General features: G+C 41.3%; 1 protein-coding gene across 1 annotated transcript in view; it reads right to left on the reverse strand.

Moving 5' to 3' along the window:
* Positions 1-26,763, reverse strand: part of LOC146811146 (uncharacterized) — a 206,484-nt gene that overhangs the window by 171,641 nt on the left and 8,080 nt on the right. The window contains exons 3-4 of the mRNA XM_085618212.1: positions 17,295-17,360; positions 7,555-7,614 (exon numbers count right to left, since the gene is read on the reverse strand). Coding sequence (XP_085474338.1) covers positions 7,555-7,614; positions 17,295-17,360 — 126 coding nt within the window. The remainder of the gene's footprint in view (positions 1-7,554; positions 7,615-17,294; positions 17,361-26,763) is intronic.

Below are 26,763 nucleotides of genomic sequence, written 5' to 3' on the forward strand. Positions count from 1 at the left end.
ATCTAATGTAAAGTAATGTTTTTCACAGCAGGTTGTATTGGGGTGGTCTTCAATCCGAAAACAGGCACACAGAACTATAAGGTTTCTGCATCTTGCTTTGATCAGCCCCTCTGAGCAGCAATAAGGAACAGACAAAAAGGCACACCTGATCTAGAGACTTACTTGCTTTTAACAGCAGAAACTTCAGTCCACTCTTCATTCAAACAATCTACCAAATGGCATTGCTTAGGAAGAACTAATGAGCAGCTCTTTGATAATAAAGTCTTCATTGACTTTTTGAAAGGTAGCGCTGTTTCATTCCTCCTTATTTTGATGTCTGGATATCCATTCAGAGCCACAGCAAAATATGCAATACACTTCCACTCTCTGAGAATGTTGTACTGTTCCGTCATTTAAGCTATGTTAAATCCTACTGCACACATACTACTTAATCACACACACAATGACATACACACAGGATGTCAATGCAAGGCTGTTTGTTTTAACATTTCAGCAGAAATTTGCATTAGAGGGATTGGATCAGACTTTTACTCAGATATATAGAGCTGGTCAAGGATATAAGACTACTAAACATTAAATTATGCAACCAACTTCGTACATGCTATAATCCAAACAGGCACAGAATTTCTCTGTTCACTTTGAGGGTACGGGTAGTGTGGCTCATTGGACCACAGCACAGTAGCTCACTTTTTCAATGACTGGACTAGGCCACTGCACACCCAGTAGATTAGCATGATGCCAGGGTCTAAAGTAGAAGTTAGGGTGCTAGGTAGAGATGCAAGAGGCCTTCAGGTCATAGGTACTCACCCATATATTCATATACTATGTAGGGACATTACTATCCCAACAGGATGCTTCAGAACAACCTAAATCAACACCAGCGGTATCTTGAAATGCATCAGGAACCATAATACCACTTCCCCTGATCCTCCCATTCTCTCTGACACTAAAAAGCTTGATACTTTAAGTCTGTGCAGCTAAGTTTAAACAAAATGAACAGACAAGCAGTCCATGCATCAAAGATTGTAATGATCACCAGAAGTGAATAAGACATTTTATCTGTGTCACTGGAGAGAGTCCTCCATGCTCTCTCATGTAAATTTCCTCGTCCCTATGCTTAACTTACCCTTAGCCTATTTCAACTTAGTGTGTAGTGCTGCATGGTTGCATGGATGTGCCAGTTTGTATGTATGCTTGTGAATGGTACAACACATGGAAGACACTGTATTTCAAATCAAATCAAAACACGCCTTATACGGTTCTTTGCAGAAAACCATAAAAGCTTAAATCAACAGTAGATCCATAAAAATGCACAAACATAGACATTAAAATACTTCAAATAAAATACATGTTTATATAAACAAATAAATAAAGAAGCTCATAAAAATCTATTGATGATAAAGTTTTCCTCAATCTCATAGCGCCATTCAGAAAACATACCACAACAGAAATGAATACTTCGGGTAACAATTGTAAATACAAGAAAGTGGTACACACTTGTCAGAAATTCCGTTTCTTTTAACAATGGTATGATTAATGCCTTCTTTGGAACCTCATAAAAATGACAAAATATTTTAAAATGCAGGGTATCCTGTGGAGACAACCCGTCACAGTCACAGAGGTCAAGGGAGTGACCCTAATTCTTCCACCGGGGATATGTCAACACAAAAATGTAAAAGCCCAAACTTAAATCTAGTCAATAAAAATCACTTGTATGTGCCAATAGAAAGATAAGGATTAATAACAAGGGTAGACTTTAATAAAATATTGTTGCGTATACAAGGTTTCATAGGAGCGCCCTCTTCTCTAGCCGAAGACTTATGGAAAAAAACAAATGATTTGGTCCATTTGCGTTCCATCTTTATGATTCCCTACAGTGAGCTATACAGCTCACACTTTCCTAAACTCTGAGAAAGATCCTTAATATATTGGAGCCAATGAATTTGAAAAGACCTATCAATGGACATGGAGTCTTTTAAAATCTCCTAGTTTAGTTTTGCCATGGGTCTAACCACAACGAAAGTGGGCGCAAAGTCTGTATATAGCCCAACCCTAATTCTTCATGAACTGAAAATGGCAGAACACTGTGCTGAACACATAGGAGACATCTTTTAAAAGAATTTCCCAGAGACTGCAAGTCAGCCTGATCGACAAACTCTTACACTTCACTTCCCTAAACTACTAGAGATACTCTTAGCCAAATACAATTGTAATAGGGCCTGAATTGGTCTCCTCCCAAGTATAGAGGCAAAATTGCACACTGCTGAGTTTGCCCTTATGAAATCTTCCTTTTTTTCTGTTCACCAATGGGTGCCAACGATTTAGGAGTCAAAGAGCAATCTTAAATAGGAAAGAACTCCAGTCTTTGGGATAGCACTGTACCCCAACATAAAGAAGCATGTCTTAGTCTTACGTGGACCTACCACCATCATATAGGATTTTTGAATGTTCACTGTCAAATCCATGTCTTCCATGAAGTTGGCAAATGATTCCAACAGGGGCTATGACCCCTTTGCTGTTTTTACCATGAGCATAGTATCATCTGAATTATAAGAGCACCTGCAAACACAGGGCTCCCACATGCAGGCAATTGCAACAGTGTCGATCAAGGCCTATTCCAAACTATTGATATATAAATTAAAAGGAAATAAGGCCAAAATGCAGCCCAGGCTAACCCCCCTTTTGATAAAACATCTATGGGAACATTTGAAATCACTAACATAATGACCCGAAGCAGCGGTATTCATATGTAAATCTCTTAAGACAAGGACAATATCGTGGTCCAATCCCTTGGACAATATAAACCGACATAATTTCCGTCAATTAACTCAATCTAAATGGATAGAATCTGGGTGAATCATAGTGTATTTAGTTAAGATCATAAAAATATTTAAATACTGGTCAACTAATGAACTCCTAGTGCGACAACCAAACTGCACATCTGGTAGGGCATCATTGTCCTCAGCCCACTTCCCCTATCTGTCCAAGAGTATACACCCAACTATCTTTACAACAGAATCAAGGAAAGAAATAAGTCTGTAACACACCGAGTTGTCCCTATCTCCCTTTTTAAAGAATGGGATAGTAAGAAAACAAGCCCATGATGGCGGCCGTCTCTCCCTCACTGCCACATTAGCCAGTGCGGCTAAAACCGGGGCCCATACTTCGGCATCCTCAATGTACATATGCGAGATGTCATTGGGACCAAGGGCCTTCCTCCTAGTTAACCCTGCTATTCCCGTCTTCACTTCCTAAAGGGAGAATACCAATTTGGAAGTCCCAACTAACATCCCCTCCTCCATTCCTTCAGACACATCTTAGATACAAAACACTACTCATAAAAGGAAACCCAACTGTCCTCTGTGATATGTAACCCCAGAAATCAGAGGCCATGAATGCGCTATTTACAAATTTTCCAGAATTTGAAAATGTTTCTTAGGGTACTGGCATTAAGCAGTTCTTCCCATCCCATGTCCCTTAAGACATTCTTCCTCTGCACAAGCTCTTCTCTATATTGGAAATGACTATTTTTCACAAGGGTGGGATCTCCAGGGTTGGTACTCAAAGCATTTATAAGCCACTTTTGTGCTTGGATAGACCCATTATCAAACCATCTGGCCCCTTCCTTGGTGCCACAAGATAACTGGGCCTCCAGAAAACTAGACGTCACTTTGGAAATAAAGGCAAATACCCCAAAACATCCCCAGGCAAACTGCTATCCTCTAGAAAAACACTGAGTTAATAGCGAGTATATAATGCCCTATAGAATATCAGGGTCCAACTGAGACCATGTCAATCTCCTCCCCTGCCAAATAATGGCAGTAATACCACCTGATCCCACTGGGCATTTTTGAAGCAAGGTGGGCTGACCTAAACACATACACACTGGTTTATTGTCACTGAAGGGGCTCATAGGTATCTCTGTCTTAGTAATTAGTGGGAAGAGCAAAGTACAAACAGTCAATAAATATCTCACAGCCCTGCCCTATAAATGTTGTATATAAGGCTCTCACAGTAGGGACAATCTTCTCCAGGATAAATACTAGATTAAACTCAATCAACAATCTGTTCAGCAAAAAAACTTGAAGTATATGTTCAAGTCAAGTCAGAAATACCTTTATTTTGTTTCAAAGAACCATAAACGTTTCACAATATAAAGAAATATTTACAATTCATGGGGTGTATGTTCAAATTGATGGCTTGATAGTAACATACAGGCTGTAGCCACCTCCTGTTCCCCCTCACCCTGAGATCCCCACACAAAAGGACATTAAAGTCTCTAGCCACCACAATGTCCACTGATAGTATGTTAGTACCCTGCAATTTTCTTAGTAACAACCCCATAACCTGAATGTGCTTAGATTGTTTGGGTGGTATTGAGCATTGTAAAAATGTAACAATGTCAAATAAGAGTGACCAACGGTGGTACGTTTTATACCCTGAGTAGTAGGAACCCCACTGTTTGTCACCTTCAGCTTTCCCTTTATTGCCAAGGATACAAACTGGATTCAAATTTGAGAGACCCAGGACTGACTGGAGAAGCATGTAGAAATAGAAGTATTTTCCCCGACAGATTTGTATATTACTGCATTCCTGAGAGCTGGGAGAAACACACCCTGGAAGAAGAAGAGCCAGGCTCTTTAGTACACTTCAAACAGCTTTTGGTTCAGGGATATGTGACTGGAAAGTGGCCTGGGCACATCTGAGGGAGGAGCTGGTGTAGATAAAAGAATCATAAAAAGTAACGCTGTGGCTTGGTGTAGCATTGTGATGAACATACCACTCTGGCCGACATCCAGATATGACCCTCTAGTCACTCCAATGGCCTGTGTTGTGCTGCTATTAGATTTGGAGTCACTCCTGATGTGATAGATTGCTTTCTGGTGAAAAAGCAGGATAGATATTGGGGAAGCACTCCTCCAATACTAACTTCAAAGCCTCTAAATCACATTTTGTGTTTGTAAATGGACTATAGGAAGGGGAGCTTGATGCCCCCAAAATTGTCAAATGTCAAACAGTCAGTTGGGCTGTGGAGGAGGGTAGCTCTGTAATACTTCTGCCTGTGATGGAGGATAAGGCCTGCCAGCCTCCCAACTGGGTATTGGGACATCACTAAAGGAATCCAAGACCACTTACCCCTGGAGCTTGGAGCACCCTTCAATGTCTGTTTTGCAAGATCAATGTGCCCAATGAAGATCAGGAGAGTGCTTGGAGGGAGAGTGTTTCAGACGGGATCCTGGCAAGGCGATCACCACAGTGAGAAGTGAGTAAATAGTTGCTGCAATAATTGGGCCGTAGCCCATGTGCAGAGTGAAGTTGGTGACTCCGTATGTCATAAGGGGCCACTGTGAACATTACTGTCATGCCAATCGCGGCTTTAGCCTATGTTCAGAGTGAAGTCAGTGACCCCGTTTGTCAGAGGGCGCTATCATGATGATTACTGTCACGCCGATGGGGCCATAGTCCATGTGCTAAGTGAAGCCAGGGACCCTGTTTGCTATAGTGATTTCCGTGAAAACAAATGTACTGCCATGCTGATCGAGCTGTTGCCAGTGTGTGGATTAAGGTCATTGACACCATACACCGGATGGGGAAACTGCGAAGAACAAGGGACGTTGCCTAGTTGAGCTATTGTCGAGGTGAGAGGGTGCTGTGCTGACATGTGCGGGCTTGAGCTCCAACAGAGGATCAAAAGCCAAGTGACTGTCTCCCCCACCAGGAGGATCAGAGGAACTTACTGCCTCACCGGAGGAAGCACCATGGAAGCCTTTCCTCTGTCCATGCAGAGCTGAGTTCTACTCACCATCAGCATCTGCTGCAGCCCTCTGCAACGTATGATGCAGAAATGCTTCTAAGGACTCCAGTAGAGCAACCCCTGTAGGAGCTTAGAAGACTAATTCGTAAGGCGCCAGAGAACTTTGTTCTGCTACAGAGTGCTTTGGGTGCTGGAACATGTTTGACTTTTGGAAGAGTCGGAGTGGGACTCCTGAGACTCTGATTACTATGGGGGCTTCACTTGAATGTCACCTATAGCGAATGGGGAATAGCAACTACCAGTAGTGAGAGGTAAGTGGACTCAAGGACCCATTTTTGAACACTAGAGCCCTAACTTCATGAGACTGTGTGTATTATTTGTGTATGCCATGTTATACTTTGTGATTGTATATAAATGCAAGGATTTGTATGGACAATCATTTATTGCTGCTATTGAACATATTTTGAGTTGTTAGACTGTGTTCACCTGATGCATCTACCTAGCCCCTGAAAAGCCTTGGGCGGCTCGACCTACACTACTATTGACAGACAAGTGCTGAAGGGGTACTAGGCTTAGCTGATCAGGATCAATAGAAACCCGAGCTCCAGGACATCAGGAGTAAAAGGCCTTAACCCATATGGATGGTCCCAGTAGCTCCTGCTTGCCCCCAGCCCTCTGAAAGGTGTTATGACACCCATGTGCCATGTGTTTTCAGAAAATTACTGAAATCATACACAAATCACCCACTCTTCAAGTGGTTGTCAATCTAAGTATTTAGTGACTCACCCTTTCATTCAGCATTTGTGTGAATATATGTATTAATGTGTAAAAGTGCATCCGTGAATATGTGTGGCTGTGCTTGCTTGTGTCTGGGTAGAACATATGACATTACAAAGCAAACATTTACAACGCATGCTTTTACAATGCAGTTTTTACATTGCAACTACCATTACATTGCATGTTTTTACAACGCATGCCATACTACGCATTTTTAGAAACTACCTTTACAACGCATTCAATTACAATGTATACCATTACAAAGCATAATACTTTTAGGGTAACAGTAGGGTAAGTGTTGGATAGTGTAGGGGTAAAAAATACTTTTCCCACTCCAGTGAGTGCAATAGTAGGGTAAGTGTTGGATAGTGCAGGGGTAAAAATTACTATTCCCACTCGAGTGCGTGTAACAGTAGGGTAAGTGTTGGATAGTTTAGGGGTAAAAATCACTATTCCCATATACCCCCAAGCCCATACCCACCCTAAAACAAAAACAATCACCATTACTTACCTTATAAAGCGTTGTAATGGCATGCCTGGTATTGGTATGCATTGTAATCGCATGCGTTGTAATGGTATGCAATGTAATGGCATGCGTTGTAGTGACATGCATTGTAATGCCTGCGTTGTAATGGCATGCAATGTAAATGCAGTCATGTTGTAAAGGTAGTGTGTTGTAATGACTGCATTGCAATGGTTGTTTAAAGTCTGTGTGTATTGCTGCAATACGCAGACGAATGGAACATCATGAAAGTAGAAAGACATATGCTACAGTAATGACATCTAGTGAAAGTACTTGCATGGGATGGCATTACAAATCATACGAATGGCCAATGCACAATATTGTACTTTTCCATTTAATAGAGCTAACATTTAGAATTCCAAGATTTCAATGATATCAAAGTCATAATACGGTGTGAGTATTGTCTGGATGAGAATCCTGACTCTTGGAGTCATTCCTTCAATTGACATATATGCACACTGAATCTTTAAGAATGGATAATAAAATATTGATGACTTACAATCAAGGCCTGTATTGATTCCAAAACTGCTATTGTCCTTTCCTTTGCTTTTTCCGGATCCTTAAAGAGAAAGATAAGAGAGTTGACTATCCAGAAAATAAAGAATAAAATTACATTTTTGCAATGCATAGCTATACTTATACATAATATTATAAAGAGGGAAGAGGGAGAGATACCAGGAAAGATAAAAAGTAATCAGATACGTATTTTCTGAGAGAGTTTTGGTGATTTATGCATTTGCCTTTATATGAATACTTCATCCTGATTGGGGTACTAGACATGTTCCAATATGGATTGTGGAGCTGATATCATTGTTTTCTTTGTGAATAATTTATGCGAGTATTTCAATTTCTATTTATATATGTGAATTTAACTTGCATCACTTTATTATAAACTTCAATATCACTGGGATATTTTTTTTTAGTTCTTTATTCACTAATCAGTGTTGTTTATCTATGAGAAAATGGTACTCTATTTGTTCTACTGTGGTAGTTTAATGTATCATTTAAGCATTTGAAATCAGACATGGCTCCATGTGATTAAGATTCGGTGGAGCTGAAATACTTCATAGGATATAAATGTCTGTACCACCATGGAATTTGTTTTTACACACACACACACGCATTTCACACACAAAAAAACTAAATTACACATCAGTTATAGTTAGTGAAGCTTTTGTTAGGTTGGGTGTACAAACCTAAATTAAGCTACACAAACATTAAAAATTCAATAGTTATACTTGCCTCTTAAATGAATTATTTATGCAATACGTACACACTCAGTCAGTCAGTCGGTCAGTCATTATAACTTTAATTTGACACCGAGGGGCCGATTCCGATCCTGGAAAAAATTTCCCCGTATGAATCGTATCCGGATTTTTTTCCGTACGAATCGTACAAGTGCCGTACAAACTGCCAAGTAAGATTCGTATGGGAAAAAGTCCATACGAATCGCATTGGGAACATTTCCCCACACGTCCTCGGGTCGGAAAATGTGTCCGACATGTCCCCGGACGATTTACCGTACAAATGTGAAAAGTGAAGTCCGAGCGCGCAAGTACGATCCGTCCCGTGCGTCCGATGTTACAACCGTATGGAAAAAACACCGTACGGACCGAACTCCCATAGCAACCATGCAGACATGTGCCCGTATACGTGCTGAACCCCCCCAGCCCCTGTAAGTACGCGCCGAACCCCCCCCAGCCCCCATAAGTACGCGCCAAACCCCCCCAGCCCCCGTAAGTACGCGCTCAACCCCCCAGCCCCCGTAAGTACGCGCCGAACCCCCACTCGTGTATGTACACCCCCATACGTACGGACCGTACCCCCACCCGTGTATGTACACCAGTGTACGTACGCCCGTACCCCCACCCGTGTATGTACACCAGTGTACGTATGCACCGTACCCCCACCCGTGTATGTACGGCACAAACCCCCAGTGCACATACACGGGTGGGGGTACGGTGCGTACGTACACTGGTGTACAAACACGGGTGGGGGTACGGTGCGTACGTACGGGGGTGTACATACACGGGTGGGGGTACGGTGCATACGTACGGGGTTGTACATACACGGGTGGGGGCTCGGCGCGTACTTACGGGGGCTTGGGGGGCTTTGGCGCGTACTTACGGGGGCTGGGGGGGTTCGGCGTGTACTTACGGGGGCTAGGGGGGGGTACGGCGCGTACCGGGCCCCCTATTCTGGTCGTTTCGCGGGGTACTTCGCTTTCCCGGCACTTTTTGGGTGCCGTAAAAATATTGCCGTCCGGACTGCTGTGGGTACGAATCGTACTTCCTGGTTCGTGAAACGCAGGCTGCATGCATCCCGACGTCACGTCGGCGCTTTCCCGGATCACATTTGTATGTTAATTTTCGTCGGTCGGTGTTTTGTACGATTCGTACGAAAATAGTATTTCCGTGCGAATCGTACTTGCATATTTGTAAAGTGTTACAATCGGGTACGAGTCGGACGGAGAAAATGCTCCTTCCGATGGTTCGTACCCGGTTTCTCCAGGATCGGAATCGGCACCTAAATATGGCATAAAAAGTATTTTAAGAACAATTGAGCAATTACAATATGAATATTAAAATATCGAATGATGTGCAGAGCGTTAGCAATGTTAAAATTGTACAAATTGTAAAATGTATCTCATAATTATGACATTCATCCTTTGCATCGCCCCTCTCTCTATGTAAACAAACAATCATCCATGTTCAATTAATGTGCTATTATATTTCTTCTTCTTATGGCAGACAGGAGGAATGAGGCTACACAATATCAAACAAAAGGGTGTGACAATAGTTGAAGATAATACAACGCTGGGTGTCTTTGGCTAAAATTGAGATTACGCATGAGTGGTAGAATATATCTTTTCCTTTCATCCACGTATAAGTCACAAAAGAACAGGAAATTGAGGTCATTCTGGGAGGATTGACCATCACATAGACAAGGTGGCAGTGCATTACTAGAATATGTGTTGGCAGAATGGCCTAGCATCAAGGGAATACATTGCAACCGGATTTGCAGCAGTATGTATCTATGCTGATAGTTGGAGACTGATGTTAAATATGAAAATATGAAATCATCTATCCTCTGTGTTAAAAGGTATTGGTTTCAGGCAATCTTTTACAATGTCCCTGGTTAGATTGAGTTTTTCTTTTTTCCAGACTGAATGCCAAAGTAAGATAGGGACAATTCGAATCCGGTCTGTAAGAGCAGGGTTGTGGAAGAGAACCTAGTCTCCGCAAAAAGTTATCCTCTAAAATTTGGAGTTTAGATATATCACATAGGCCCAATATAGCTGCCCCATATGTTGCAACTGACACTACCTTTGCCTGGTAAATCTTTTTTATAGTGTCAGTTGGTTTTGAACCAAGTCTTTTTATAAAGCTGAAGAGCCCTCCAATGGTTCTTTCCATTTGCAGGCCCCTGTTGATTACCATACTTTGCCAATTATTCTCCTGGTCAAACGTCACCCCCAGGTAATTAAAAAGAGTCCACAACCTCAAGTTTTGATTCATTATATTTTAGGGCCAGGTTCCCAATAAAGTTTGTATAATCCCCTATAAGTTTTTTAACTGCACTGCCGGTATGTGCACCAAGTCATCTGCAAAATGCAGGATGCAAATAGGGGATGAGTTACAGTGGGGACGTCCCTAGTGGATCCCTTCAGGGTCTTCATGTGTAAGGGAAATAAAAATGGGGCAAGAACGCATCCCTGTCTTACTCCTCGGGTAATGTTAAAAGTGTCTCATGCACTCACCCTCTCTACCATATCTGATGCAAGCAGTAGTGTCAGCATACATACCATGGATAACATTGCATATTGTTACTTCGGCTTCCATTTCTTCCATAACACATCACAACTTGGAATGGACAACAAAATCGAAGGAGGCCAACTGGTCCACTAAGGCCATGTACAAATGGCCGGTCTTGATTGTGATATATTTAGCTATGATCAAATTAAGATTTAGACATTGGTCGAATGTTCCCTTTCCTTGTCTGACCCTATATTTTGAGGGAATTATGATATTCCTTTCAGAAGCCCAGTCCTCCAATCTGTTTAAAAAGAAGCCAGCCCAATAATTTGGCCGTAGAATCCAATAACAAGATTGGTCTGTAGATTTTTGGGGTGGCCATATCCCGTTTAAAAAAAATAGGTATTATACCTGTCTTCTTCCAAGAGGGTAATACACCCATCCTTATTATGACATTAAAACATTAGTAAGGAGTGGGTCCCAAAGTTCCTGGTTATCTAGGAAGAAATCTACTGGGACTCAATCAGGGCCCGGTGCTTTTAGCCTAGTGCACTGTGTCAAGGCATGATTTATTAATTCAAGATTAAATGGTAGGAGGCTTTGTAAGAGGTGTAGGCAAAGTGGGTACCTCACCATCATTTCTAAATACTGTTTTGAAGTGGGCCACCAAGATATCTTTCGGTACATGCATATCTAGGGTAATGTCTGTATTTACTATTAAAAAATTTGCATTGATTACACTCCAGAACCCTTTGCTATCTAGCATTACGGCTGTTTTTCGTAATTTCTCCCATTCCTCCTTTTTCAATGCCCGTACTCTTGCTGATCTTGCCGATTTGTATTTATAGCAAAGGGATCTCACCAGGGTGATGTCTCGTGAGATCGATCGCAAAGCCGTATGGAGTAATCTTAGGGCTTTTGAACAAACACCAATAAACTACCTTGCCTACCTTTGTGGGTTGTGTGTTTTTGGACAAAAAATACTTTCATTTGATTTCCACTAAAATGTGATTAAAGGCTAAAAGTGTTGTTATATCAAATGGATTTAAATCTAAGCACTAATAAATGTCTTCTTTCATTTTAAACAGAACAACTCCAATAAAATGTTGGGTATTAACGTTTTCCAATTTTAGAGTGACTCAATTTTTCTTACCAATAAGGGGTCGAGGTAAAGGATTCTGAGTGGATTTTGGTCATTGGGCAAATTGGATATATGTAGTGATCGCCGTATGGTCAATAAAAGCATAAAAAGTTATTTTTGTATGCAAGAAACATGCTCTAATAATCGCAGAGGTCAGTAAATAGTCCTATACTGAGTAGTAGGACCCAGAAGAGAACGTAGAATGTAACTGGCCTGTGGTATCGTTGTGGGGGTTAATAATCTCAAGATTGAGGGTTATTAGTAGTTTATTAAGACAATATCCATACTCATTATGTTTAAAATGAAGAGGCCTCTCCCCATAATTATCAATCATATTGCAGGCTGTAGTGGCCATCTGCCTACAGTTATGGGAAATAAAATCACACACCCGGTTTATTTCAAGGTTTTTGGGATGGGAATTAATGAGCAGGTTAATATCCCTTTCCAGGGGGGAAAATAATGTTGGCATATTAATACCTAAGTTGTTGTTGTAGAAATTGATAATAATCCAATAGCTCCAGTCCTGCTCTTTAGATACTTCACATAATAGTAGTTGATAGTACGGTGAGGTGGCTACAAACATCTTTATCTTAGGTCCCACTGCATTAGACACAAGGGTTAATAGTCCCCCACTGTGTCGACCAGCAGCAGAGGGTGGTGTAAGGGTGAGGTAGAAGGACTAGCCATCTATATGGATGTCACCAATTTCCCATGTTTCTTGGAAGCATTTGATATCATGCTGTAGTACCAATGCTAGCTAATCAGGGTCAGCTCTTTTCTGATTATAGTCCGCTTTATTCCAGGACATAATTTTTAAGTAGTTTAAATCATTAACTATTTATTGCTATGTTGTTGGTATTATCTGGATCAGATGGTGTTTTTAAGGAATTGTTTAGTCAGTCGCATGCTTCCAGATTTCGTAGTGTTGCAAACCTGTTATAAAGGGGTATTGCAGAATTCATATGGACAAATGAGTGAGTTGAAAAGGCACTTTCACTTGACACAGCACTCCTTTCTAACCGACACATCTTACAATGCACAACCAAATGTTGAAATTAGCATTTACACACCATGTTCATATTACTGTACACCATACTTTTCACTCAAATGTATACTTACACACCACCTTTCAGGTAATATCATTCACGCACTTCCGTACACAGTCTTGTCACCTCACTCGCCACACTACATGAACTATAGCTCACCCCTTCTCCATGCACTACCTACACCCTTGGATATTACCTAAGTTATAGCCTGTGAAGTTATTGGAGAACATAAAACACTTATGACATGAGAAATTATATTTCTAGCCAGAACACAGTGCATGGTAGAGAGGCGAGTAATAGTTAATGTAGTGTGGCAAATAGCTGTAGCTGTACTCTGTATTTATAGTTGCAGTAATTCCGCGAACACGCGGAATTGCTTGTTCGCGATGCTTTTTTCCTGTTCACAGTTGCTGTTTGCGTGCTCGGGGAGAAATATCTCGCGAACACGCATTTTGAGAACGCGAACAAGAAAAAATTTCGCGAAGTCGCGGAAAGCAGAATTTTGGGCAATTTCGCGTTCTCCGCGGAACGCAAAATTACCGAAATTCCGCAAATTCCACGAGCGGAACGGAATTTACCGCCCAGGCCTAGTTGTAATGCAGCCTGCATTGCAAACAGGGAAGTGTGCATGACTGCTTTGGGCGGCTTGAGAGGGCCAACCAAACAGTCATTGCACACTTGAGTGGGCATACCACCCCGCCCTTGACCTGCTCCGTGAGTAGAGCAGCCCCACACACCCTCCTGCCAGCAAAGTAAATATAGCATGAGTACATCAGAAAATCATGTTATGTTTTCTCTTCTTGCACTGCTTGAAAGCAGTGGGGTGACGCTTTTCTGCCACAGGGGAGGACCCGCCACAGGGGGTGGTCACCCACAGGTGCTTGGCCTGGGGCCGATTCGACACCCGGACCTTCTCCACTACATGTCCCGCCTTCTCCTCACCTGGACATTGGCATCGTTGCGCAATCTGCAGCACTCTCTCCAACAGCCAGCAGGACTCACCCAGCAAGAGCCTCAGCCAGGTGGTATTTCGCAAGCCTCGGTATAGCAGTCACCACCAAGTCCACTGGGGAACCTCCCAATGCAGGTGATGCAAGAGGGCCCCATTAGGTGTGAAATTGCAGCGCTCCTGCCACACATTTTTGGTGCAGCTCAGTGGCCTCACCCTCCCCAGCGTCCAGCCAGTGCAACATACTCCGGCCTGTGATGCAGAGAGGCACGGGCCACCATTGGTAATCTCCTCCATGCATCCCAGTGTGGTGGTGGTGCGTGGTATGAGATGCAGACCTCCCTATGTTGGTACGTAGGAGCACCTCTACCAATCACAGCTCAAATAGGCACCTGGCAGTCTTCTCACACAGGTCAGCAATGTGTCTCCGTGAGACCTGGCAGACTTCACCACCAGGTAAGGTTGATTGCCTATGCCTCAATGTCTACCGCCATGGCCCAGCAAATCCACAGCACCTCTGCATCCTACTCCAGGTCCCATGTGCAGGCCCAGCGAGGCCTCCGGACCCCAGAGACTGGCTGGCCTTTCAAGGTTTTAGATGCTATGGTGTTGCAAGGAGTGCGCAATATTAAGTGATGCATCATGTGTTTTCCCCAGCGATGCACCTCTTTCCATGATTGTAGCCCTGCATTTCCTCTTCCTCTGGGACTCTGGCTGGTGATCCTGGCTGCTGGTGGACTTTGGGGGATTGTTGATCTGTGCTGCACTTGGTCCTAGCTGCTGCATTCTGCATTCCATTGTTATTGTTTCCTATTTTTACTTGGAGGTGGACTTATAGGCTATTTTTGCCTTTAGAAGCAAAAAAAAAGTCACATTGGGCTGCCTAACGTGAGTTTTTTTGCCGCTATTGGGCCTTTCGTCAGTTTTCACCCACTAACATCAGAATTTGTATCGCCTTCACACTAGTAATAGTGGCAGTTTTCACCGTGGCTACCTGAAACTATCTCCATTTAGCGACATATTGTAAATACATCACTAACAGGGTGATAGTTTTTGGTGATAGGCCGCGTTAAGAAAACTTCTGCTAACTAGCGTTAGCGTTAGTTAGCGGCTGTTCTTGTACAAATACCCCTGAGTTTTGTGTTTTGGTTTGTGTTTGGTATATTGAAGTAAGCGTATGTAGTTATATAGCTAGCTTAACCGCATATTTAAAACTGCAGGATAACATAAAAACTGTTTTTGTATTATGTGTAAGTCAGGAGTAAAGTAGTTGGTGTGTTGGCTAGAATAAAATTGTAAATATCCTTTTTTTACAGAACAATATCTACATAACTACAAACAGTTAGAATGCCTACAAAAACTTGGAGTGAAAAGCAACACAAGCAACTAGAGGGTCTATGCAGAACCAAGACACAAAAGGGGCAAAATGTAGAATAAGTGGTGAAAGAAAAAAGATCTACTAGTAAGAGAACAAAGACATTTCTTTAAAATGTACGCAGCCATTTGCTAAGATTACAAAATAATGAAAGTAAAAACCAAACTATGATAAAGAATAAGAGTGGAAAAATTGTATGGTGCAAGGACAGGAAATAATGTAACAAAGGTGGACACATCTTAACCAAGAGACAGAATCAGTTTAAGGAAATAAGAACCAGGATGTTTTGTATTGGAATGGTTGTAAATCTACTGAAACATATGAAGAAGTTCAGTAGAAGGAGAGAGGCACTGAAGCAGAAAGAAAGATTTGAGGGAAAAGTGATAAGGCCTTAGCTTTGAAGAGAAATCTTTATATTTGGATTATAAATAGAATGAAGACTTGTTAAAATTGTGTTGTGTATGAGGAGACAAAACCAGAAGAGAAGATTAGTGAATATAAACAACTTTTGTATAGGTTTTAGTGGGGAATATATACATACTTCTAGCATAGAGCATTTATTTGATGAAGCAAGCCATCTCCAGGATAACACATTAGTTCATGCTATTGATAAAACAGGACAATATTATGAAATGAAGAATGGCACTCCTATAGTGAAAGAGGTGATTGTACCTAGAAATGTAACACAAGTTATTGCAGAAGAGGTACAGGGATCGCACAATTAGACCCCTATATACAAATGGAATTGTAGTACTGTTTGTAGTATTTGACAGCAGTCCATTGATATATTAAGAATATTTCTACTTATCTTTCAAAGGTGAAGTTTCAAACACAAAATAAGTACTTTACAAGTATTGGATCCTTGTAAGGTTATACAGCTTACAAATTTACAGGGACAGTACCTTGCATGTTTATCAAGGAAAGTGTGCCAAAGCACCTTTTATCTTTTCAGGATGATAGCTATACACCACTCAACAATGCAACCTTTTGTTAGGAGGCTGTACTTTGTGAAAACTCCTGCTTTATGTTTAGAAGAATTGAAGAGGGCACTTTTGCATGGTAATGTGGCAGAGGTGAGAAAGGTTTGTGATGATGCCCAGTTTTGTTTCTTTGGTCCAGAACAGGACACTAGGGAAAATGAAGAGTTGATAATAGGAGGAGCTGCAGAACAGGACACAGGTACTACAGTTGATAGTTTTGAAGATGTGATTACAAGATTTAAGACAGTGTGCTCAGAAAAAAACAGAGTATGTTTTTTTATGTTGTCAAAGCACTCACTACAAGATTCAAAGACAGACTATTGTCTTGTATTTAAAAAGTGAAAAAGAAGATAATGATAACTGGCAAAAGTTTGGATAGTGGGGGGAAAGCAGGGAAAGTCAAAGGGTACATAGCACCTCAAGCAGAATGTCAAAGCAAAAACTGCTGTACAAAGACCTGCTTCAGATTTAACAGAACAAGTCCTGCCACTAGCATGAATCAGAGTGATTGCTATGGCCTGGCAAAGTATAGTTGACGTGGGCACAGAAATCAACTATAACAATTTAATAGGTAGAAAGTCCTTTGTACATCAGGCCCATTGTTTTGTTATTTTGCAGAAATAAACGCATGTGCTGGGTTTATTTCTAAAGAACAAAATGCTGGGATTTTGCCAAATTATGGCAGCCATCCAGATTCAGGCTTGCAAAAAGTACTTCCATCACATTAGCAGAAGCAATTTATTTGAAGAGATCTCCAACAACATGTGGCATGAAGGGCACTCCTCTACCAGGGTGGGGGGGTCAGCAACCTGTGCAATCCCAAATCAATCCCTTCTTTTGTTAAAAGTATAAAAAACATACATTTGTGTAAAGGCCATCCATTAATTTTATTATCCCTGTCATGCTTGATTTCTAATCGCTATGATCTGAGGCACCATTCCAAATAAAGTTAGAGACTGTACGTAAATAGAAGTAAATAAAAATCAAACTTACTTTCTCCTCAAGTGCGCAGCCGAGCTCGCTGAGCTTGCACAATAACTGTTGGAGGGTAGGGCCTAACTACAAAAGAGATGAAGAAACAAAGTGGTCAGAAGAATTCTCCAAACATTATATGAAACAGTTTGTTTGTTCAATGACTTTACCTTGCAACATTATTGGTACTTTTTATTCTTCATGTTTTGCAAAACCTTTTTTTTTTTATTTCAGAAACAGGTACTTAAAGTGTTTTTTGCTTTTGATGAGCACAGATTTTGCTGCCTGCATGTTGGGTTTGCTCCTAGTATTTGACTCCCAAGACCACCATGAATTCCTAATTTGTGTTTGAAATGTGGCTAAAGTAACGCAAATTAGCAGTATAAAGCTACTTTGGGCGACTTTCTGTTAAATTCATTCAAATGGATGGTACATATACATTTACAATTAACCAGCCATGAGTTTTGATGTAAAAACCTATCTACTTACAGTGGTAGACTATGTTTTGAGATAAAAACGTATGCCTCTTAAAGTAAGTGTAAGGTAAGAGAAAAGTTTACTTTTCTCGATACTTTTCAAACTTTGCTTGTGTGCTGGAAAGTACTGCACAACTACAAAGAGGGAAACGTATTAAAGCATGATTTTCTTCTGAAACAATCGCCTTCCAGTACAAAACAAATGCTTCAAGGAACACGCACACTTTTTCACTATGGTGCTGGAAAGATCAAGCACTGTTTTTGCCTTTCCCATTGCCGCAACACTGGTCAGCAGCTTTATGTGCTGCTCTGTATTTTGTCAAAATTGTGTAAGTCTACCTCAAAATGAGGATCTATATCTGAAACTGCCAGAACACTTCTGAACCTTTCTCAAAATTCATGATGTAAGAGAAGATCCTGAATGATTTAGACTGCAGGAAAAGTTTACCATGACCAGAAAATCGAAACAACATCTGATTAATAGGAAGGTGAATTGCCCATAAACCACTTTGTATGCAGTTTTCTCTAAATAATAATACTGAAAGAGCATTTCTGTTCCCACCTATAAACAATTCTGTCAGAGATCTAGAGGCGTCGATCCCTTATTGTCGCATGCATTTCTGTAGAGTTGGGAATTAGATGGGACCCATTCAGATACATCTCTCTGTTCTCTGGTATGATGACCTGTGACCATGAAAAGTAAATCTGCAACGCAAGAATGTTCCTGAGATTTATTCAGCTAAATTTGAGGATTGCAGGGGATTCTGGGTAGAAAAAATGTTGGGGGATTTTTGCAAGCCATACTTCCCTGTACTACCCTTAGTATCTGGTTTTCAGAGATTTCTGGGGTTGGTAGGTTTCCCTAGATGGCAGACAAACTCAGGTGAACCCCTTGCAAAACTAGGTTGCTTTGTAATAGGCTACTTTGATGTCTCCACAATAAGCTTTGGGCCCTTCCCTGCCATGGGCACTTAGCCCACCTACACAAATGAGGTACCATTTGTATTGGGACACTTTTGGGAATGCCGGGTGGGCAGATGTTTGTGGATGCACACAGATCCAGAACTTTCCATACCAGAAATGTGACGAATATGAGATTTTTTTTAGCAAAATTTGAGATTTGCAGTAGATTCTGGGAAGAAAATGTTGGAAGATCCATACAAGCCATACCTCCCTGGACTCCCTTGGGTATCTAGTTTTCAGAAATTTCTGGGTTTGGTAAGATTCCCTAGATGACCACCAAGCCGTGGAAAAAAATCCAGGTGGCTGTGGCCCCCTTGTAAAACCATGGCGTTTTGTGATAGGTAATTTTGATGTCTCCTTCCCTGCCGTGGAATGACTTTGGGGAATGCGGGGTAGGTGAAAATGTAAGGATGCACGCAGATTTCAGAACGTTCCATCATAGTAATGTGAGGAAAGTGTGTTATTTTTGACATAGTTTGAGGTTTGCAAGGGTTTCAGGGTAACATAATCTAGTGAAAGTCACACAAGTCACCCCATCCTGGATTCGCCTAGGTGTCTAGTTTGCAAAAATGTATAGGTTTGCTAGGTTTCCCCCAGGTGCTGCAGCACCTGGGGGTGCAAAAAGAGGTTCCATTTTAAGTGGAAAAATGTGATGTCTCCATGTTGCTTTTTGGGCTGTTTCCAGCCATGGGCACTAGGTCTATCCACACAAGTGAGGTACCATTTTTATGGAGAGAATGTTGGGAATAAGGGAAGCATGGAAGTTTGTAGATCCATGCAGATTCCAGAACTTTCCATCACAGAAATATGAGGAAAATGTGCTATTTTTGGCACATTTTAAGGTTTGCACGGTATTCTGGGTAACAGAACCTGGTGAGAGTCACACAAGTCACCCCATCCTGGATTCCCATGGGTGTCTAGTCTTAAAAAATGTATAGGTTTGAAAGGTTTCCCTAGGTGTCGCGGGTGCAAGAGTACAAAATCCACAGCTAAGCACATTGCAAAAAATGGGTCAGTTTCACTGGAAAAATGTGTTGTGTCCACGTTGTGTTTTGGGGCGTTTCCTGTTGCGGGCCCTAGGCCTACCCACTCAAGTGAGGTATCACTATTATTGAGAGACATTGGGAAATGTTAGGTGTGTGTAAGTTTGTGGATCCATGAAGATTCCAGAACTTTCTATCACAGAAATGTGAGGAAAATGTGTTTTTTTTCACAAAGTTTTAGGTTTGTAAGGAATTTTGGGTAACAGAACCTGCTGAAAGCCACGTACATCACCCCATCAGTTTTTCTCCTGGGTGTCAAATTTTTAAAAATGTAAAGGTTTGCTAGTTTTTTCTAGGTGCTGGCTGAGCTAGGGTTCATAATCCACAGCTAGGCACATTGCAAAAAAGGGTTGGTTTTCAGTGGAAAAATGTGATATGTATATGTTGCATTTTGGGCCGTTTTCTGCCACGGGCTCTAGGCCTACCCACACAAGTGAGGTACCAATTTTATCGGGAGAATGTGTGTAATGTGGGGTGTGTGGAAGTTTGCAGATCCATGCCGATTCCAGAACTTTCTATCACAGAAAACTTTGTTTTTGTTTTTACAAAGTTTGAGATTTGCAAGGGATTCCGGGTAACAGAACCTGGTGAAATTCACACAAGTCACCCCATATTGGATTTCCCTGGGTGGCTAGTTTTCAAAAATATAAAGATTTGCTTGGTTTCCCTAGGTGCTGGCTGAGTTAGGCTTCAAAATCCACAGCTAGGCACATAGCCAAAAAAGAGTTCACTCGAAATATGTGATGTGTCCACGTTGCATTTTGGCTGTTTCCTGCCGCGGGCACCTTGCCTACCCACTCAAGTGAGGTCCCATTTTTATTGAGAGACTTTGGGGAATGTGAGGTGCATGGAATTTTGTGGATCCATGCAGATTTAAGAACTTGCCATCACAGAAATGTGAAGAAAATGTGCTATATTTGACAAAGTTTGAGCTCTGAAAGGGATTCTGGGTATTATATCCTGGTGAGAGCCACAAAAGTCAACCCATCCTGGATTCCTCCTAGTGTCTAGTTTTAAAAAATGTACAGGGTTGATAGGTTTGCCTAGGTGCCGGCAGCTCTAGGGTACACATTTCACAGAAAACAGAGCTTGAGAAATTCTAAAACATTTTGGAATTTCAGTTTTTCTGGCAATTTGTTAAGTGACATATCTTGTTTTCCGTTGCTTAGCTTTTGAAGATGGGATGCTCAATTTGAATCCTAAAACCAGCTCTCAGAAAAAGGAAACAGATTTCACAAAAAGAAATTGTAGAATTCAAAGCCAACCCAAAGTGATGCTGGTACACTGCCTTGGGATGCCACTGGAGCAAGAATTGCTGGGGGCATCAATGAGTTGGTGCTGTCATCAGAATGCCTACCAGAAATGAAGTCCAGCTGGTTCCCACTCTGTGCTAGCAATGAAACAGTTTTCATTTGTGTATGTAGGTGAGATAAGAAATGCAAACTAAGCTCCTGTATATTGTTATCCAGGTTGCATCTTGCTCCTGTATTCTTAAGGTAAACAGGCATTGCTTGTCATTGTCACGTGATCTGCATTTTTGCTAAGTTGCAATAGCCCCCAGAGAACTTGCCTGACGGCCTTTAAGGCAACACACTGGATTCCCTTCCAGGTCATTAATTTCAGCCTGCAGCACATATAGACAAGCAGTGGTGAGGTTTCCAGGGGCCCTAATGAAAGTAAGAAAATGGCACCCCTCATCCCCTGGCTTTGTGGTAAGAATTGAGATGCCCGTGTCATTAATTGTGGTAGCTCAAGCCCATCAAATCTAAAGGCCTTGGTTCAACTGCATAAGCTGCACTATTAATACCTACACAACTGTGGACAAGGATATTCACCACAGCACATCTCTTACTACTTCTCTTATTAAATAACTATTTCACATTACCACTACTTAGTTTTGTAAAGAATGCAAGGCCTGATTCACAAAGTTAAACTTGCACTCTTGTGTAAGTTTAAGTTTGTTTAAAATTCCCAAAACTATATTTTAGTCATACGTTTATGAGTGCGGAGACTCCACATTCGGGGCGGAGAACTCCACACATAAAAAGATAAGACACACATTCATTTTATGTGCTGAGTTCTCTGCCCTGACTGTGGAGCCCCACCACGTGTAAACTTATGAATAAAATGCATTTTTATGAACTTCAAACAAGCGTAAAGTTACACAAGATGTGTAAGTTTTCTTTTGTGAATCAGGACCAAGGTATATAGACCCCTACAATCTACATTCTATAAGGTAATGTAAATACATTACATCCAAAGTCAAAATAGGAAGCAAGTGTGGACCAAAAGATGTGAAGAGGAAGCCAAATGGGAAGCAGCAGCGCCCTTGAATAAGGCTCCCAAAGTAAAACAGATGTAAATGGGTCGAAAGAAAACTGTCATTTACATGGTGCTGATGATATATTAAAGAAGAACACACACGGCATCCTTATGGCATCCATGGTTTCAGCTGTGAGGGAACTGATGTGTGGGAAGGAGGGTGGGAATCTCTAATGTCGGACAGTATGCTTGCATCTATGTCCTGTGCACATGAGATATTCCTCTGCAAAGGGGAACATCATGCAGGCTCAGGAATACAGGATCTAAATCCATGTTTTACCCCCTAACAGTTTGTATACCAAGCACAAATCTGCATATATGTGCCACCTGTGTGGCAGGTGGTGTATAGGTGCAGGGCCTTTGGGTAAATATCTGGGTCAGTGGTGGCAGGTGGGTAGATGGGAGGATGGAGAGCAGGATAGGAGTCATCTTGGGGGAGATTTGTCTGCACTGCCCATCTTGTCCTGCCTTCGAATGGGAGCCTTGTTAGCATCAGGTTTCTGTTTGCAGGGGCGTGGCTTAGGCGCCTTCGGAAATGGCCGCCGTTTACGGGAGCTCTGCGGCGACGTGAGGCAGCGGCATCTTTCCAGGCTTTCTCCGTTTCTCTTGGGATGCGGAAACCGCCTCTAATGCTGTATGAAGTGTTGCTCCATCTAACGCACTTCAACTTTTGGTGAAGGGTGAGCTCAAGGATGTCTTTTGGCTCTATATCGGCTGCAATGTACTAGCGGCCGCCATTTTGTTTCCATTTTTAGCGAGCTCCTCGCGTTTGCAGCCACTTTTACCTCAGGGGACGCTGTTTTAATGGAGGGCCTGCCTTAAAATGTTTTTTTTTACCTCCTTTTTGAACTGTTTTTGTCTGACTTATTATATTGGATTATTTTTCAACCTCGTGGTCACAATTTTTGTCATTTGCTCTCCTCACACTTGCGTCTTCTATATTAGGGAAGTGTCTTATTCGTCATAGCACCAGTCTTCCAGGACTTTATACTGTTGCCACCACGCAGAATTTTTGGAACCGTCAGCAACGTCTCATCCTCTCATGTGTATTTCATAAAGTGGCGTTGTGTACTGGCCTGCCTTTAGTAACTTCATATAGTTATACTGTGCTCTCTAGAACTTCTGCTGAAGATTATTTTTTCTCGATTTAGACCATGGCAGCATCTTGGACTAATCGTAAAGAAGCTTTACAACCTCAGGGTGCATCTTTAGAAGATTTCAATCCCTTTAATCTTCTACAGGAAGGTGCAGAGGATATCCCCAGTGACTCTGTGGCTATAAAGGGCTCCTCTCCCTCCACGTCTCGATTGGGCTCCAAGCAGGGGTCCAAGATACCAGCTTCAGCTCCCTTTACACCTGGAAAGCGAGGGAAAACAAATCCGCCCTCTCCTACTGACTCCTCATCGCCCCTTTCGTTAGAACTTATTCTTGAAGAGATTCGTGCCCTCAAACCGTATATGGAAGAAACCAACCTACGTTTGCAGAGCTTGGAGGATAATTGGTCTCACACTGAGCAGAGGGTTGATGGTCTGGAAAGGCGTGTTGAGTCTGTTCAGGAGGTCGCTGTTCAAGTTTCCCTTCTCCATAAAGAAGTTGAACATCTTAAGCAACAAGTTGAACAGTTAGAAAACCGTAATAGGCATAATAATCTATGCATTTATGGTCTGGCAGAAGGTCTTGAAGGAACTAACGCAATTTCCTATTTTCAATCCTTTCTTCCAACCCTTCTTTGTCTTCCAGCATCTCCGCCATTAAATATTCAACGTGCGCACCGTTTGGGCCAGAGTCCCCGTTCTTCTTCTTCCTCAACGAAACCCAGAGGTGTAATTCTGTATTTCCTAGAATACACAGATCTACTTAAAGTCTTGCAGGCAGCAAAACAGCGAGGAAGGATTTCTTGGAATGGTTCCAATCTATTTTTTGCTCAAGACTATGCCAAAATAACTGCTGAGCGTCGGAAGAAATTTTTACAGATGAGACCGGCCCTTCGTAACATGAACGCTCGTTATGGCTTATTTCACCCCTGCCTTTTCAAGGTGACTTATAACAACAGAACAACCAACTATGAAGATCCTGCTGTGCTTCAAAGATTTTTGGACTCTTGTAAAGGAGTCTCTATGGACATTTCTAAATCATAAACATGTCATGACTATTTTTGTTTCAAACGTTCCATGTCTGTTATTTGTTTCCCCACAATTGTGAATTTCTTCTGTCTCAGTCATATTGTAAGTTTTGGTGTTATCGTAATTTTTCCCATTAACTATTACCTTCTTTTTTCCTTTTTACTAGGTCGTGGTTTCTTTGCTCCCTTCCTCTCAGTGTTCTCATTTCGCCTGGATGATGTTCTTTCTGTGTGCCTCTCATCCTGCGTTCTCCCGCCCGGTGTTTGGCCTTTCCTATGTGGCTCCACCTACCCCAGAATTTTCGTTCTTTTGTGGTATGTTTTTCTAGTATTGTACTGTTTTATCGATTGCTAATTTTGTTTTGTCTGTCTTGTTTTTTCTTGTTATCCTCACTTCTTCCTTCTTTCTCTCCCCACTTTTCGGTTTCATCTCAATCTCCAAATTTTCTTTATGCTTCTTTTTTCTATCATCTTCTCTCTCTCCCTCATTATTCTCTCTATTCTATGATTTTATATCTCTCTCACTGTTATTTCTCTACAATCCAGCTTTCTTCTTCATATTTTATTGAATATTTCACACTGTTTTTGCTTTTAAACATGGCGCATTTTTTAAAGAAATGTTGTGATTAATTTTCTATAAGATTTAAATGTTGTTAAATATTATAACTTGGAATGTTAAAGGTTTGGGTTCTCCTATCAAACGTCAGCGAGTTCTGTCACATGTTGCAAACCTAAAAGGAGACATTGCTTTACTACAGGAAATTCATATACCAGTTACTGAAGTAGCTAAGTTAAGATGGAATTGGGTAGGCCATGTTTTTGCATCACCAGGTTCAGGTAAACGCAATGGCGTTGCTATTCTCTGTCATAAACGTTTGGATGTCCAGCTCATACGACAGGATAACGATTCTGAGGGTAGATGGGTTGTTATTTCCTTATTGATTAATAAGATTCCCATTACAATTTTTAATATTTATGCTCCCACTACTCAAGATAAGCTGTTTTGGCCCCAAATCCTTTCCCTTTTAATGCAATGCAATGATGAATATTTGGTTTTCGGTAGTGACTGTAATATGATCATAGACCCCTTTATTGACAGGAATTCCAATTCCAGATTCGTCCCTTCCCTCATGCATTCTCAATTTACTTCCACTATCTCTCAAAGGTCTCTTGTGGACTCATGGAGGCTCTGTCACCCCACATTACAGGAATACACTTATTATTCAACTGCTCATTCTTCGCAATCCCGATTAGATTACCTTTTTATTTCCAAAGCTCTACTTCAGCATATTGCTCACTCAGACATCGGATCTATTCTAATTTCTGCTCATGCCCCAGCTTCCTTAAGCTTAGATCTACTTCCTCCCGTTAAAGGCACTAGATGCTGGAGATTTAATAATTCCCTTTTATTAGACCCTAAGTTCACACCGGACTTTCTTGATTTTGCTACCTTATTTTTAGTAGAAAATGAATCTCCTCAGGTGTCTCCTCAACTTGTCTGGGACTCCTTTAAAGCTGCCTCTAGGGACTTTATTATCTCCTTTGTTGCTCAAAAGCGGCGTGCAGCCTCTCATTCATCCCTGTCACTTAACTTGCAAATTAAAAAACTAGAACATCTTTATTATCTAACAAAAAGCCAATCTACCTTAGAGGAGCTTATTAACGCCAAACTTTCTTTTAATAAAATTTCTACTAATTCTGCGAATTTATGTTTACTTAAATCCAGCGCTAAATTCTATAGTGCACAAAATAAATCTGGCAACCTTCTTGCTAAATATCTCAAAGTCAAAAAAGAACGTACTAGAATTGAGTCTATTTTATCCTCCTCTAATATTACTCTCCACAAAGACGAGGACATTCTTTTAGAATTCTCCAATTTTTACAAATCATTATCTGATGACTCACCTATGGTCCAGTGCCAGGATACCCTTGGGGTGACAGTCGCGCTCAACAAGAATCTAATACATACATACATACATACACATATACTCCTGAATCTCAACCCCCTTTATCTGTCATTGATCGATATTTAGCTTCTATTACCCCGCCTCCCCCTTTGGATGTAGATTTCTCTTCTCTAGAAAGTGATATATCCACTAAAGACATTATCAAAGCTATTCAATCACTTAAAAAAGGGAAAGCTCCCGGACCTGATGGTTTTACTATAGAATTTTATACTCATTTTTCTAACTTACTTGTTCCCAAATTGCATAAACTATTCTTGTTTTTTATATCTTCCCAGAGGTCTGAGGGTTCATTTCAGGAGGCTTTGATTTGTCTCCTCCCTAAAGAGAATAAGGACCATACTTTATGCAAAAATTACAGGCCTTTTTCCTTAATCAATCTGGATTATAAGATTTTTGCGAAGATTCTTGCGCTCCGTCTAAACAATATTTTACCACAATTAATAGGTAGAGAACAATGTGGATTCATTAAGGGTCGTCACCTCTCTGATAACACTCGTCTCTTTTTCAACGTACACAGTAAATCCCACTGCCATGGTTTCTCATTAGCAGCTGTTGCTTTGGATGCTGAAAAAGCTTTTGACAGGGTCAATTGGCAGT

This window comes from Triturus cristatus, chromosome 7 (genome assembly GCF_964204655.1).
Source record: "Triturus cristatus chromosome 7, aTriCri1.1, whole genome shotgun sequence".
Taxonomy (NCBI): Eukaryota; Metazoa; Chordata; class Amphibia; order Caudata; family Salamandridae; genus Triturus; species Triturus cristatus.